We start from the raw sequence: 16,071 nt of genomic DNA, 5'->3' as shown, positions 1-16,071 counted from the left end.
CACATTAGTAAACATATCTGTGGCTGAGACAATGCCTGCATTAGTGTGGAGCAGAAGTCTGCTATTCAATTTGGGCTGATTTTGTATATACAACATTGGGCTTGAGTCTGGCTTTTTTTTTCTCTTTTGTTTGTTTTTATGTAGCAACAACTGAAGATTTGTATCTATGTGAAATTTCCACACTCTTGTGCATTTTTGTGGTGACTTTATGGATAGGTTTATAAAGATTTATTGAGGATTGTGGGTATACATTTCCACAGTAGCAGCAGTACCATGAACAACTTTAGTAGAATGGATGCAGCCTTCTGTCAGCAAGATGCAGCTTATCCAGAGAATTAAATTGATAATACATATTTTTTAATCCCAGCATGGCCTATTGATTAACTTGAGCACATAGTAACAAAAGTAAAACACTGTAAAAGCATTTTCGCAGTAACTCACCTGTATGTTTTGTATGTGGGTCAGATTTCTAATTTTGCCACAGCATTGGGTTTTTTTGACCTTGTCTCTTTGCCCAAACCCTTTATTAAAGCCTCAATACAGGTCGCGTCCTGACAGTTTTTGCTTCAGTTTATGCTGTGCAGTATGCAGAGAGTTGGCTATTAATGTGTAATAAATAAACATGTAGCACAAATTGAATAAAGCATGCAATTTGCTAAAATATAATTGCTACATTTTGCTTAAGTAGTTAAAGAGTGCTGGATTCAATTTAACTCCATTAGTTTTGTAACTTATTAATGCAGTGTATTTATAAAAATAGGACATTATAGGAATAGGAATTAGGACAGCTCAAATGATGGAAGGCTACAATTTTCCATGAACCATCTTTTTCCATGTGTCTGAGCATTCTCCCCACCCCCTCTATAACCAAAATGCACAGATAACTGATTTCACTGAAGTTGTCCATCTTAACTATAAAGGGTTGTAAGTGTCTGAAAGTGACATTGAACCTCACCATAAGCTTCCTGTATCTTAAAGTAAACGGTCTTTGCCTTTGCAGGCACTGAAGTCACCGTGAAGTTTCCTACCACATTAAAAGTAGTTTCCACCTCTTAGTGTAATGTTGTTTTGAGGTCATCTACCCCAATGCTTGTTCCAAGCTCATTGTTAGCATTAAAAAAATGTTTTCATTCTGGAAGCCCTTCCACAAAAAAAAAAATAATAATAATTAATTAATAAATAAATAATGTTTACAGTTCTTTCACATTTCTTTAATTTTATTTTCAGCTTAACTAGGATACTTTGTCCAATTTAAACTTTTAAACCCTTGTTATAAAATGAAGAGTTTCTTTCCTCGCCATTTGCTAGTTCTTCAGTCATTTTGCACTGTGGAAAAATTCTCAGGTGTTTGTACACATCCCAAATGGTAAGAAACGTTATATGCAGGCATTTGGATGCTGATAGATTTTCCTCCAAATTTTAAAAGCATGTAAGAAATGAGAATTTCCCTGCTTCATAATTGGATAATATTGACATATTTTGGCTGTTTCAGGTTGCATAAGGTGGAACTGATTCCAAAATTCAGAACTTCATGAAAGTAAAAACAGACCAAAAATGATACAGAATGACACAGTTAAAAAAAAACTTACAGAGAAATTACATTTTAACCACTTACAAATAGTCATTTTTTCCCTCAAACATACTGTTCCAGGTTAAAAGACGCAGAGCTTCGGAACATCAGTGTTCACATCAGTGAGAACAGCAGTTCCCCAGAATCATCAATGTTACTTTTAAGTAGTGGAAGGGAGGTTCTGTTTTTCTCATTTGTTCCTTTTTTGGGTCAGGCAGCTAAAAGAATTACATTTTCACCCAAGAATGAGTCTCTTCCATTAGTCTAATGTGCAATTCCTGATACTCTGCTCACTCTGTACTTAAAGTTTTTAAAATAGTAGTGACATAATTAAAGAGCACAATATGTTACTGAATTTCACTTGAAATACCAAACATTGTATTTTGTTTAAGCTTAAATTTAACTGGGCAGCATCCTGGCAAGTGCCAATCAACACTTGAAAAGAAAGAAAAAGGAAGGGGAAAAGATATAAGAAAGAGAAAGTATAAGTATGATTACAAACATGTACCAGTATAAACATTCCAGTATAAAATAAATTATTTAGATGTTGTCCTTAAAAGCTGTGACAGAAATAAGTGTTCATGTTTACATTTGTTTTATTGTTCTTTATTGTTCTTTTATTGTTTCAGTCTTTAGCAGCAGCAAAATGGAGTGAAGAACAACTAAGGGCAGCGATGGACTCTTTTTAGCTAGGTTTTATAACTAGATGACCTGGTGTTATATGTGGCCGATTTTAAATAGAGTAGCTCACGTAAATGAGGAGGTAGCGCAAGTAGAGTGTTACAGTTAAGTGAGAGTGAGACTGGGATTAACATGAAATATGAAAATCATAAAAAGAAGTAGAGGTGATGTCAGAGGGCTGCTTCATTTGAAGCACTGTTCTCCACTGCTTCACCTGGGCAGAAACCAATTCGAGCAGTAGGGGTGTTAGAGGTCTGCATTCTGACATTACTGGGGTATACCATAGTGGGTAACACCACTTCTCACCATGTCTTATATTGTGGTTTAATTCCTGACCTTGGTAAGCACCATACCACCCTATACCATTAAGAGTACGCTTATATATATATGATTAAAAATTCTGGATAAATTTCCACAAATAGCTATGTAAATATTACAACTAATGACAAATGTTCATGCATCACCACTATGCATGATTGCATCACCTTAATCAGAGCCAAGAACTCTTCCAGAAGAATTAGCATTAGTAGGTTGCTGTGGAACATTTTGTTAAAAGCTGTCCCACATACTCATAGTCCATTTAAATGCAAATTAATGTTGTTCTACTCTTGCACTGCACAAACATTCTCAGTAAATAACAGAGCACACTATTCCTAATATGGTACCCTCCCATCAGTTGGGTGGTCCCCTCAGGGTCCCCTACAGAAATCCTGCACTGACTCCTTGCTTTTTATTTTATTGTTTTAAAACATTACAAATAAATCCCTTTCCCTATGGGAAGTGAAATTAGTGTATTTTTAAAATAATTTAAAATAAACAATTGGACCTTAAGGACTTAATTGCCTGACTACCTTGGTGAACCACAATATACAAGATATGGGGTATAGTTTGCAGACGCATCTTTTAATACAATTCATTGAATACATTCAGTTGTGCAAACAGCTTGTATAATCTCAATTTAAAAAAGCATGCATCTGCATAAGAGCCCAATATAAGCAAACCCAGTGCCCAAGTAGTTAAGAAACGGAATAAAAACGTGTCCTTTCGTTAGTGCTGCGTTTGTGCTCGTTTGTCCAGCAAAAATCATCGTTTGTGCTGGTACCGTTTTTGAAGAATTAGACATTATATCTTATTACCTGTTACATAAGTCAGTCCATCATTAGTGGCCAAATCGCTCCAAAGTGGTCTCATTCGTTAGTGCTGCGTTTGTGCTGGTTTGTGCCGTGTAATTTCTATATTTATGTATAGAAATAAATTATTACAACCGATAATGAGCCAGATCTGGGCCAAGTCTGGCACTAATGGCGTGCTTCTGGCTCAAACTCGGCCGTAGTCCGGTTATCGCGATTTAACTATGGCCGAGTCATTTGAGCCGCGCCTCAGCCACAACACTCGGCCGAGAGTTTACCAGACTCGGGCCAAAACTATCGGCCCACTCTACGGCCGTACATCACGATCGAGACTCCGCATGCCGGCATCGGGCCGAGTGTTTTTGTGCCACGGCGTGCGTGATTCGGCGCGAGTGTGGGCCGATACAATTTTGCTAGCTGGGAACTTTGGTGCGAATTGGACGTTGATGAGGGGCTGAGTGAATTCACTTGTTAAATTTTATGGCTGAATAACTCAAGAATTAAACTGGCACAAAGGTTTATTTTAACGGCACAAACGCAGCACTAACGAATGAGAACCCTTTGGTGCGATTTGGACGCTGATGAGTGGCTGAGTGACGTCACTCGTTGAAACTTTATAGCTAAATAACTCAAGAAGGAAAATGGCACGAACGTAACTTTTAACGGCACAAACCAGCACAAACGAGGCACGAACGAATGAGACCATTTTGGCGCGATTTGGCCACTAATGAGGGGCTGACTTACGTAACAGGTAATAAGATATAATGTTTAATTCTTCAAAAACGGCACAAACGATTATTTTTATTTACAAGTTTTTATTCCGTTTCTCATCGTATGAGGGGCCAGCTTCACGGAGGTGCTTCAGAGGTTGAATGTGAATGTTGGATGAGCCAGTGTTCACAAAAATTTGGCCAAATAGTTTACTTGTGAAGAGAACCACTACATGAGACATTGTTATAGTGTTGCATCAGTCTTCTGTAATTTCATTGACTTGGACAGTATATGTGGTTTTAAATGCTCCTAAACTAGAGTTGAACCCTCTGCTGGCTTGTGAAGGCTGTGAGGAAATGAACTGCTCTGAGCTCAGTCCCACCCCTTGGGCTTAATCGGCTTTAATTGAGGCTCTATTTTTACGCTGCTCAATCACAGCATCAACACTGAGCCACTGATTCAAGGAGCAGGAGGCTGCAAGACATGGTCTTTTTGAATGGAATTTATGTACTTTAGCATGCAGATCATTTTGGGTTGTGTTGCCTTTTAGAACTGCCTCAAATGGTAAAAGGCATATTGTTTATCAAATGATAGGAGACTATCATTTGTTAAACTAACAAAGGAGACTATATGTTAAAATAACAAAAATAGCTGTCCTTCACAGGGAGACAAACATTCACACCTATGGACACTTTTGAGTCGCCAATCCACCCACCAACGTGTGCTTTTTTTTTTTTTTTAATCCACAAAGAGAACACAAGAAAACCTCTCACAGGCAGCCACCCAGAGCAAGACTTGAACCCACAACCTCCAAGTTTCTGGAGCTGTGTGACTGCAACACTACCTGCTGCACCACCGTGCTGGACATATATGTAACATTCAATATCAAAATTATATACATTTGGATAACATCTCAACCACAATAATATGCAGCAATCTAAAAATATATACTTAGTTGACATAGTTGTGGCAAATTGCTCCTCCAGCTGTTTTTCTATTAGTACCACTTAAAGGCATAGCTGCCATTATGTCCTAAATTACTTAATGTTTTTCATTAAATGGTAAAAGGTCTAACTTTCAACATCAAATGTGTCTATGAGTTTGGCAAAGCATCACATTATGTTTTTATTTACATTTATTTACATTTTACACAGTGTCTAAATTTCTTGGGACTCAGCGTTGTATGTTTCACAGCAGTTACTGAATCATTTAATGTTGTCCATGTTTTACAAGCTCTAGCAACTGATTAAGCAGGTCCTGATATTGCCAAGTGTGCCGCGTCCCTGGGCAATATCAGGACGTGCATCTGATTAACAGGTTTGGGGTTCAGGTGTTCATGTGTGATTTATTTTAAAAAGATGGAAAATATCATGCTAGCTGGTTTTATTTGAATGTTCAAAAGACAATATTTAGATAAGTTCAAACTTATGATACATGTTAAATGCAGTGTACAAAAATTAGCTCATAATTACACAGCTGGGGATGAGCATGTTTCTAATGAACTGGTATGAGATGAGAGTCTTGGATGTCAGCCTTTTAATGTACAAGCAGATTTGTCATTTGGACCTCATTATGGTGAAATTGACTACTCAGTACGTGAAGGTGCTGGTCAGTCACTCTCTTGCACATTAACGTCCAGTGTTCAGGTCTACTAGCTTTTAATGCAAACTTGGAAAAGACATTGTTGTGGGCGTCAGCAGATTTGCTCAGCCCTTTAAACCCATGCATGAAAAGGCTGCACATCTCTGAGACTCAATGGAGACTCATGACTCATGTGGAACATTCATGAAGCCTTGAATGGGGTCGTCTCATCAGCGCATCTTATTATCCGCTCCATTATGAGTGTGTTTTATGTCTGCAAGAAGCACTGAAAAGATGTTGAAAATGAGAAAACCCCACTCATCATTTGGTCCGTACCTTACACTGCACCAGCAGGCCTGACAGGGTGGGTGCACTCTCTCTTGCCTCTGTTCTCACTTGACCTCTCGCCTTCTCTCTCTCTGTTGCTCTTTCTCCACCTTTCTGCTTCATCTCTGTCTTCACCCAGGCATCGCTTTGGTCTCCATCTTCTTCCTCTTCTTCCTCAGACCTCAAGCTCCTCTCGCTCTCCTCTGGAGACTCCCTCTCCTCTGTGGAGTCGTCTACTGTGCTCTCGCTCCTCTCCTCCGTCTCTCCTCCATCCTTGGTGTCAGCTAGTGGCGAACGCACGCGGGACAAGGGGTCTCGGGCATCCCCCCGCAGCCGGGGGATGTTCCCTTCAAGGAGGCGTCGCTGCACAATGCTGTGAGGTTGCTATAAACAGAGAGAAACAAGAACAAGGTATGGCTCCCGAGATTTTACTAGGAATATTGGCCACATATGAACAGTATGAAGAGTGGATCAGGCACAGCAGTGCTGCTGGAGTTTTTAATCGCTGTGACACTTAAGGGTTTAAAAGCTCCAACACTGCTGAATATGGGCAAAAAAAGTATGCAGAATTACAGGTGGACTACAGTCTGTAATTGTAGAACTACAAAGTGCTCCTGTCTGGTCAGAGGAACAGTAAGTATAGAAACAACAATGTGATCACAATGTTATGGCTATTCAATGTATTACAGTATATTAACCAAATATTTCAGCAGTCCTGACCAGAATGTGGATCCACTTGAATACTTGAGAATACTATTCATGATAACACATGAATGTTTCCTCCTGATTTGCTGCTTTCCAATCTGTTTGTGTGCTTCAGACCTGTCCAATGGGTTTACAAAGCCCCATTGTCTGTAATTAGGTGAAAAAGTGTCTTGGCCCAGTATGCTAGGCTTTCTCTCTGCTCATGAAGGACAACGGCATCTGGTTTTTAGACAACTAATAATGACCTCCAAACTTCTTAAAAGCATGAACTGATGAGGATATTTCTCTACTCCTGCTCCATATGTGGGTAAAGCTGACTTATTTCTTTTGTAGATGGAACTGACTCTGAACTCAGGGGAGTGTTAAATGCATGAAAGGTAACAGACCATAAGTGCTACAAAACTAAACAATCCAAGTTACAGATGAGTTTCTGGGGTAATTCAAGCAGTGAATAAAAAATTAGATAAGTTCATCTTCAGCCACTTGCCAACCACTGTTTTTCCATCAAACATGAGTAAGTGACAGAGTGAGTGAATTGGTGAACTGTGAAATGGCTTATAACTTAACAGTTCAATTATTCACAAAACATAGCATACTACTGAGTGCTTTGCTCTAGTAACATTGTGCATTTAGCACTGTCACCATGATAGAACAGAGTTTATTTGTACTTCAAAAAACAATTAATGTAATCGTCTTCTGATAGAAGAGAAACTGCTTCTCTTCTGACGGATTGCATTCCTACGACTAGTTTAATCAATGCCAAATTCTACCAACAGGCTATGGCTAGAGCTGTGATGCAACAGCACAGTAATCAATAATCCTCTGTGGTTATGTATTAACTGCTTTCCACACAAGATTTAGTAAACATGCTCATGATATAAATTTGAAAGACAAAATCAACAAATGTCTTCTTTACAAGAACTGATGTTCTTGCTAACACCTGAGTAAGACCTATCAGTCCTGTCATGAATGACTAACCTATGTCATTGTTTTAGTTTATTTGAAGGCTGATCAAACCTAACTTCTTAAGTATTGGACATGTTCACTAGTGATAACCTAAATATTTATTGTGTACAATATTGCTCAGTGTAATTAGAGCACTATGTTACATTTATGTTAGTATTCCTGACAAATGTATGGGAACAATAAGTCAGATTAAAAAAAAAGTTGTCTTATAAATATGTATTCTAGACATATTCTGACTTTGATACATTTAATGCATTATAACAGAATATAGCACTGAATATATTTTAAAAAGACCACCTCCTGCTACACCACATGTCAAAATAGCAGATGTGTTTGGTCCCTTTGAGTGTCCGTCAAATTTTTTTTTTTTTCCTGCAGTAGTTGGTGATTCTCGGCTACATTTAAGTAGCAAAAGGTACAAGACACTCCCTGGAAAATCTGACCATGTGTTACTAATAAAAGCTTAATGCCAAAAGTGTTATTATAAATGGTTTCGCCAACAGCACTCTAGAAACGTTTTATGACAACAAATAATTGCTAGAATAAGCATTTATAAATGTCTGTGCTTATCTTAGTGGTCATAAAAGATTATGTCCTGTGGCCTTATGAATGATTACCTACAGTGAAGTGTACCCAATAGTTTCACTGTTAAATAGATTTTGACTGAACTTAGGGGGAAAAAAACACAATGTAAAATGTCAAGTTTACCCTACTTTCAGTGCAGCTTTAACACCACGGCCACTGTGTTACAATGGATAATGTGACTTCAATGAATCTAATGACTAACCCACTGGAGTTCAGGAACTCAAGCTGAGAGAGCAATGAAGTGCTCTTTGTGAGTGGTCTGATTCACTCTTGGATGACTGTCACATCAGCTCTCCATCTGCATTACTAGACCATCAAAGAGCTGCTGACCACTCGTCCACCATGCTGGACTATGACGCACTCTGGACTATAGATAGATCAGCCCTTAGACCACATCAGACCTTTATCAGCTTCCTCATCAGCACAGACTAATGTAGTAAGCCAAATGAGCTTTCTAAAATACTCTTGCATATAAGACATTGTAAAACATAAAACTATACTTTTTATAAACTATTTGTAACTATACAGTATTTTGCAAGCATTTTGCGATGTAAAATGTAGCTACTTACCCTGAATTTTCCTTTCAATACACATAACCTTTTTTAACTATAAGGACTTGGTTACCAAGGCATGCCTATGTCTGGATGTTGGCTCTATGCTATAAATTTGGTCATATTCAACAATATTCAACAAATATTGAGTTATTGTATGGGATAGGAGAGCATATTCTGATACCTTATTTCACGTGTCCATCAAATATGTCAGAATTTCACCTAGTGTAATATCTGTACACAATATTCAATAAAATATTCTTCAGTGTACCAAAAGTGATGTGCCACAGAAAGTCATATTCTGCCCAAATATTGTGTCCTTATAGTTCAAAATATGGCATAAGGGCATTTTCACATATTTTATGTCATGCGTATAAAACATGATATGTTTCTGGTCCCAGTTTACTACATGATGCAAAATCTAGCTCTGTATTTGACGTGAAACAATTTACAGATATGCTCCTAATATGGTCAAGATCCTTGCAAGGACTTGAAAAATATATTTTTAGATTCTTGAAAATTTGGAGCAGTGAATCATTTATATTTACATTTATGCATTTTGCAGATGCTTTTATACAAAGCGACTTACAAAAGATCACCAGGAGATTGCAAGTTGGAACCATTGTGATGCCTAAGCTTTCCAAGGCAGAGGATCCAAAAGAGATCTCTCTGGGTGGGTAGGATGGCCCAGCTACTCATTTAGCATAATGCTTGCCAGCACAGACCAAACAACACAAATGAGTAGTTGGTGTTCTCCAAGCATTCTGAGCTCTCCAGTGAGGTTGTGTCTTCTGCTGTTTAAAAAATAAGCAGTGACATTGTGTCCTAGCTTCACCCTCCAGGCTTGGTAGCATCATGTGTTTGGCAGAAATCTAAACTACCTAAATCTACCAAAAATCTATGTTTATATACAGCAGTTTGTCAAAATGTTGAAATTACCTCCTTGTTTCAACTTTCATTGTCCATTTTAGCAGTTGAAATGACCAGATATGTGCGCTCTGTAGTTCTAATCCATTCATACCATCACAAAACAAACTAACACACCACCACCACCACATTAGTGTCCAGACAGTGACCCACTGCCCACTTTATACCTGCACTGTTGTGGTCCCTTGGGTGCCCTGATCATAAAATAATAGTGTGAAAGTGGGTTAATAATGTATAGAGAGTAACACATGGATTGAAGTATTTAATTGTAGAGATTCAAAGTACATCATCTATTTGATCAGAGGAGTTTAAACTTACATATTAGTTAAAATAATGTATTTATTACTGAACAAGCCATAAGCCATAAGCCATAACTCCAAGCAGGGAAGATGTTATTAAAAATATTAAGTGGCGAATAATAAGCTCAGAGGTAATTAGGTCAGTGGGAAAGCCATACAAATAACCTGTCTAGTACTGTCTTCTAAGGCTTTAATTTCTTCAGGTTGTGTTTGGATATTTACAGTGGGTTAATGCTGTAAAATTAAAAAAACAAAAAAAACACATCCATTATAAAGGAAGATGTATAGGAGTTTGATATATGCGATAAAACATGATAAATGTAGACGTTTTAGATCAGTTGATGTGGTCTGGCTATTCTATAGTTCTTCACAGTGCCAAAGCCCTTTTCTAATCTCAGGGTGATAACCTGCATCTGTTGCCACTGCTCCTTATCTCTCCAGCTCAGTGGTGTTGGAGAGACACTGTTATTACCCGCTACTTAAATGTCCTGCTCAGCTTCCTCTAGCTTAGTCAGCATTAAAAGCCCCTTCAGCCTCTAAAAAACCAGCAAAATGCATACTGCTATATCTGAATTCCTCCTCTAATATGACCAATTTTAACAGTTACCATTTAATATCTGCCTCAAGGAATAAACTAAATGAGATGCTGTTGATGAAATTCAAGTAACTGATCTTATGTCTGTGCCTGCCCTGACATTATGTTCCTCTTCAAAGACTCACTAATATTCACAGTATCAGCTACACAAACACAGCTAAAAAGTTTTTTTGTTACATATCTGAAATGTCCAGGTGGAATAGTTCAGATATGAAATAATCCACTTGCATAAAGGAAATGGGAAATCAAAGCAAAATATTACAAATAAATTAATAAATAAAATTGGTTAATAGTTAATCATTCAAAATGTATTAAATGGTACAAGGATAATCAGACTTCTAACTATCATTCAAGGCTAGTAGACCAACACCACCTAACCAGACAATCAACACTTGCACCGTACATCTGTGGAAAGACAGTGGAAAGTTAATCTGTTGTTTCAGATCTGAAAAAAAAAATCCACAGGAGGATTTGTGCACACTTCTACTGATAAACATTTTAGCTCTATATGATAAAAATGGCAACTTGTCACAAAGCAGTTACTGAGAAAATGTAAGAGAGACACTTAAAAACTGGACAAATGTGTTTCACAGTAGGGTTTTTATGGAATGCTGATTCTAAGTTTGTATTTGAGATTCTCTGAGCTGTGAGGAAAAAAAATGAATCCAATTATGATTGAAATTCATAAATATGGATATATCAATTCAATTCCAATTTCTTTCCTGTGGTTTACGTCATTTAAGGTCTCTTAGAATTATTTTAGCTGATAAGTCAGGAGGTGCTTGTATTAAGTACCAAAAGTTGTTCATGAAGGAGGAAAAAAAATGCAATAATTTGAATGAAAAACGTCTGGGGTCAGGACCAGACTGAAGGCAGCTTCTTATGGAGCTTCTTGTTCAAATTTAGTGGTGCTCCTTGTAGATTTTGTTTTAAATCTGTCACCAGTGCACAGCACCACCATAACTGTGTAAAACACAATACTCTTTTCTCATAACCACATGAGGCAGCTTTCTATTCCCCCGTTTCCTGTTCAACCATAAAGTTGATGCTACATCTCCCGGCTGTTTGTGGAAAGTGGTCTAATGTGATTATGAAGCCCCAGTGTCAGTAAACAAGTTAAAAGAAAGAAAGAAAAAAAAAGTGGCTCAGTCAGACATACTAGGCTTCCTTTCTCTCTGCTCATGGCAGAGAAACTGCAAAGCCCCCTCCAAATGTTGAAAATCATCAAAAGAAATAAGGGAGTTACTTTAATCCCGCTCCATATGTGGGTAATATTGATTTATTTTTTTGCTGTTTCAGATTATTAGGTAAGAACCCACTCTAAATTCAGAACAGTGCTAGCTGCATGAAAGTAAACAAAAGAACAAAAGAGCTACAATACTAAACAACTTTAGTCCCAAATGAGTTTCTCTTACAGACAAGTTAAACTTCAGCAATGTAGTCATTTTTCACCTCAAACTTACAGTTCCACTTTAAAAGACGCCGAGCTTCTGAATATAATCAAACCAGAGAGAACTGCATTTCCCCACAATCGTAGATGTTCCCTTTAAATGGAGCAGCAGGTGTATCCAGTGTATCTGCCACACCGTTTAGGTGGAAAGGGAAAACTGACTTGTCTATGATGTTTGAGCATGTATTATATTTTATTCAGTTCTGTAGTTGCCCACTACATTATGTTAAACATTAAATAGGTTTTTCAGCAGACCCAATCCAAACAGCAAACAAATGCCTCAGGCACATGGTAGCATACCTTTGAATGCTCTTAAAACAGTATTCTTCCTATATCAGAAAACCAGTCTTGATAATGTATTTTGTATGTGTTTTTGTATGTGTACAGGTCAGAGACACAGTATTGTCTTTGTAATTTAATAAAAATATTTTTATACCCTTCTGAGAAGGCTTTGTACCAGATATTGGGGGGTGGGGATTGGTACACCTCTAGCCAAATGCATCTTAATATCATAAATTCTTGTACATTTAGGGAGCTCTGCTAAATCCAGTGACAAAAGCTGCCTCTACACACATCAGCATCATTCCCATCTCCTATTCTAATCTTCATGTAGATAATTGCAAAAGTCAATTTAGAAAATCATTCAGCATTTGATTTCCTCAGTGACACTGAACCCCTAGAGATATGATCCTTTTCGTTAAAGTTAGAGGGAAAACCAGTCGTAAACAGCTCATGTGCCCTCTACAGTAATCAATTGACCCTCAAAGACATTCTGACATTCGGCTAAACTGTCACAGACTTCAGACACATTAACAACATCCTCTCATGACATGTGATATAAATAGATGTATATTATGTTTGTGTTCTCTGTCCTCTGTAATATCATGTACTGAAAGAAAATTAGCTTTCAAACTGCCTTGCATGGGAACTAAACGATTTGTCTGAACTCTGTTGGAAATGTTCAGTAGAACCTGATTGACATTGGCTTTTTGGATGTGGCAAAAATTTGTGTGAATAATCTAGCTTAGAGTATACCAGTTGCATCATTTTTTTACTTTCATCAATTTATTATACAATAAAAGTTCATACCATTGAAAAATGTATTTTTTTTTTAAAGATTTAAAAAATGAATAAGTAAAGACCTGTATTTGAATATACTCTAGGTGACCAACCAATTTTTTGAGAATACCTGCTTATCATCTCCTGAATTTGTCTAATGTTTCCTGAAATTAAACCTATTAGATTGTCCCACTCTGTTGTAGTAACCGTCTGTGCTACTCTGGTAGTTTTGTCCAGCCTTAACACTTCACTATTTCTGTGAATATTTAATGACATTGTGCCACATAAACATTAGTGTGGTCTGGTTCCGATGTTGGATGGTTAGCTCTAGATAACAGACACCACTCTGTCATCCCAAAGATATTGAATACAAACACAAACTTTAGGCCCACGTGCATCTGCTTCAAAGACTCCCATTTTATTCTAGTGGTTTATGCACAACTGTATGTCAATGTCTATGATGGGTTTATCTGAGGCCCTGTCCATACGGATCAGTTTATTTTTTTTTAAATTAAGATGTTGTCTGCATTTTGGCACCACCAAAACAGCATTTTAGGTAACTGAAAAACACTTTCGAAGATGGAAATTTTTGAAAAATGCTGTTGTGACTGTTTTCATTTGGACAAAGAAAACGTAAATTGTAACAGCGGGCCTGTCTGACTGAAATTCAAACAGCTTGTGTTTTAGCTTCAAGGTGTGTCATTTAAACTCACTCCCTGAATTTAACTCACCAAATTAAGTCTAATTCAAATATCATAAGAGCTACTCTGAAATGTTATAACAAAGTGAAAAGGATGGTTTTCTCCAACTATTTCATGGAGCATACTACTCTGCACATTTTTGTTTTACCTTCCTCCAAAGAAAAAAAAAGATTGTCTTTGTGATTAACACAATTAAATTAATGTAAACAATTGACACAATTACTATAAAATATTTGGACAGCTCTGCTAATGTAGCCCACAACAATTTAGAACATCTTTTTTCATGTTGAAATCAAAGAAGTGATGCAAAGCTAGGCAATACTGTGCTGTTACAGAAGTGGAAGCTGTGAAAGGAAATAACTGAAGGTTCCGGGCTATCAGGCACCAAATGTATCATGGCAGCAAAGTTCCACACATTTGAATCTGAATAGAGAGGTAGGAGTTTATTTTTTCTTACACCTCTCAGGATTTTACACTCAGCATAGCTGGTTGATTTGTACATTTCAACCTGATTGTTACTTTATGGCAGCCAAACAAAAAATAATTCACCTATATGTTTTTTTGCTAGTACAGACCATGCCATAAAGGCTGAAACAGGGAGGTGAACTCAGAAGTTTTTGGGGAGGAGTTCAGGGTGGCTTATGAATGAATTCAGAGGGAATCACTGGAGGAGGAGCCCAAGGAGGCTGAGGCACTGAAATCCGCAAAGCGTCTTGTGCTTTGAAAGATCACTTTTCTCTGCAGAGAAGCAGCTGGGCAGCACAGTGAGCCCCTGCCAATTAGGCACATTTTAAATATGAACAGAACTGGAGGTGCATTTCCTCCACCTCCTGTTGTTCATCACTGTCAAGGTGATACTTTAATCTTATGCGCTGCCACAGCTCTGTATGGCTGGCTTTCTTATAGCACACACACACACTCATGTGAAAAAAACATCAGCATGGTTTTGGTACTGATTATTATTGACACCTAAACATCACGCCTCATATCCAGTGCTCACCTCCCTATGCATGGCATTTGGAAAACAAAAAGTACCTATATTCTAGATTCATTCATTAATTTTTTGTTTTGTCCTGATTAGGACCATGGTGTGTCTGGTGTGTCATGGTGTAATCTGGAATTACTAGGTGCAAGGTATACATTCTGAACAAGGAATCACACACACACACACACACACACACACACACACACTTTCACTAATACAGTCATCCAGTCAACTTTTCACACACACCTACACCTATGGACATAATCCTAAATATTGACGTGTGTTTTTGCATGCAGAGGAACCAGACAGACAGAGAGAACACACCAAACTCTTAACCCCAGGGTCCTGGAGCTGTGTGTTAGGGACACTACCTGTTGCACCATTCACTGTACCATCTTATGTTCTATATCCCCCTGCGCCCTTAATACAAAGACAGATGCAAACCATTAGTGTGGTCAGGTACTGATGCTGAATGCTCTGTTCTGGAAAACAAACACCACTCCCAGGAGTACTGTTTGGTTTAATAGTTTCACTACTTCACCAAACAGTGGCAGGGGACTTTATCATCTAGCTGAATGTTGTTACAGAACACGATAAACTTAAGCTCATGTGCAACTGCACATGAGTGCCCTCTTTTATTGGCAGTGCTGTTCCATGGAGATTATTCAAGCTCATTTTGTACAAATGATCATCTGCGTCCACATTGGTTGCACCTTTTAAAAGTAGCTGAATTTCGTAAGTAGAGCCAGTTTTACTTATACTCATTCTGCATATCATCATTGTCGGTGAAGGACTGGCGCCCACTCCAGGGTGTGTTCCTGCCTTGCACTCAGTGATTCCAGGTAGGCTCCAGACCCACCGCAAACCTGAACTGGATAAGAGGTTACAGACAATGAATGAATGAATATCATCATTGTCCAAAGGAAGACTGTGACATTTCTTGTCAGGTTGACATCATTTGAACAGAGCAGCTGTCCTGAAAATGTTATGATGAAAGGACCAATAGAAATGCCCTGAAAAAAAAATATTTTTTTTTTTCTTCCACTGTAAGTTAATAAAGTATTTTGGATACATGATTTTCTTTGGAAAGCAATGATATGACATGAACTTTTTGTTTATTTTATAACAAACAAATAAATAATTAATCAGAACTGATTTATTCATAAAAGAGCCATACAGGTCACACAGCATGTGGCAAAATGGAAAGGCCTGTGAAGTCACACAGAGACTGTAAAGGAGAGGCACCTA

General features: G+C 37.8%; 1 protein-coding gene across 3 annotated transcripts in view; it reads right to left on the bottom strand.

Moving 5' to 3' along the window:
- The window catches only part of nrip2 (nuclear receptor interacting protein 2), a 41,396-nt gene that overhangs the window by 12,933 nt on the left and 12,392 nt on the right, over positions 1-16,071 (bottom strand). For all 3 annotated transcript variants that reach the window (XM_066669834.1, XM_066669835.1, XM_066669833.1), the window contains one exon: positions 6,010-6,384. In XM_066669834.1, coding sequence (XP_066525931.1) covers positions 6,010-6,384 — 375 coding nt within the window. The remainder of the gene's footprint in view (positions 1-6,009; positions 6,385-16,071) is intronic.

This window comes from Hoplias malabaricus, chromosome 4 (assembly GCF_029633855.1).
Source record: "Hoplias malabaricus isolate fHopMal1 chromosome 4, fHopMal1.hap1, whole genome shotgun sequence".
Lineage (NCBI taxonomy): Eukaryota > Metazoa > Chordata > Actinopteri > Characiformes > Erythrinidae > Hoplias > Hoplias malabaricus.
The sequence above is the reverse complement of the archived record's forward strand: the minus strand, read 5'-3'. Positions and strand labels throughout refer to the sequence as shown.